Source organism: Olea europaea, unplaced genomic scaffold (genome assembly GCF_002742605.1).
Source record: "Olea europaea var. sylvestris unplaced genomic scaffold, O_europaea_v1 scaffold40644, whole genome shotgun sequence".
Taxonomy (NCBI): Eukaryota; Viridiplantae; Streptophyta; class Magnoliopsida; order Lamiales; family Oleaceae; genus Olea; species Olea europaea.
In genome coordinates, this window is record NW_019260313.1 from 1 (window position 1) to 1,044 (window position 1,044).

Below are 1,044 nucleotides of genomic sequence, written 5' to 3' on the forward strand. Positions count from 1 at the left end.
ATGAAGTGCTCATCAGCAACCATTAAATTAGAATAACCTCCATATGTAATGGTACCATCAGTGTAAACAGCACTATAGGTCAGTATCATTTTCGAACAGTAATTTTCAAGATCATTGGTGCATTGATCACACTGGCGACATGATCCAACCATACATCCAACTCCTACTTTGTCCCCAACCTTGACTTTCTTCACCTTGCTGCCAACCTCAGTTACTTCGCCCACTATCTCGTGCCTGCATTAAACAGCCCAGTTCAACAGACGCATCTACTCCTCCTCCTTCCGAAGATATATAATCTTTTAATAACTTTAAGATGATTCAAACAGACTACCGCAACAGTTACCATTCAATTTCTATGATTTAGTTTATTAAATGGTATATCCATGGAAGCCAAAATATCAACCCATAATAAGTGCAACTGGTGGTACAAAAAAGCAAAGACAGTTGCCTCTTTGTTTGATTTTCATATTTGGATGCTTGTATTCATCCAAAATGTCACAAGAATTTGTTTAAATATTTCTATATTCTCTGTTTTCAAATCCAGATTACAACAATCACTAATCCTCACAATACTAACACAGTAATCGTGTGTGAGATTTGTGCATATTGAACCACCCCATCTAAAAATCCCAAGGCATTTGAGTATGGACACTTACGGAAGCTCATTTAGGTCACAAATTCAATTCTGTTTTTTCTAATCAAAACCATGACATGTCCTTAATTTCATAAATAGATAGCCATAACGGCTCCACACTTCAACCAGAAATACCTAGAATAACACCACGTGTAGAGACAGAGAAAAGATATGTTACCCGGGAACAAGGGGATACTGAGTGAAGCCCCATTCATTCTTGGCCATATGAAGATCCGAATGACAAACCCCACAGTACAACACTTTGAACTGCACATCGCGCTCTCGTGTCGCCCTTCACACCAAATACAGTGTTAATCAAATCAAAACTAGCCAAATGCACAAAAATTACAAAGAAAACTATAAATCGAAATCTATACCTTCTGAAGAGCATTATTTTCAAATGCAAAAAA

General features: G+C 37.3%; 1 protein-coding gene across 1 annotated transcript; it reads right to left on the reverse strand.

Annotated features, from left to right (window-relative positions):
- Window positions 1-5: 5 nt before the first annotated feature.
- Window positions 6-957, reverse strand: LOC111387521 (8-hydroxygeraniol dehydrogenase-like; the record flags this gene model as incomplete). Its single annotated transcript, XM_023012089.1, has 2 exons — window positions 813-957; window positions 6-234 (listed from the first exon to the last, which is right to left on the reverse strand). Coding segments are annotated over exons 1-2 (276 nt in total), but the record flags the coding sequence as incomplete, so codon positions are not given.
- Between the last annotated feature and the right edge of the window lie 87 nt (window positions 958-1,044).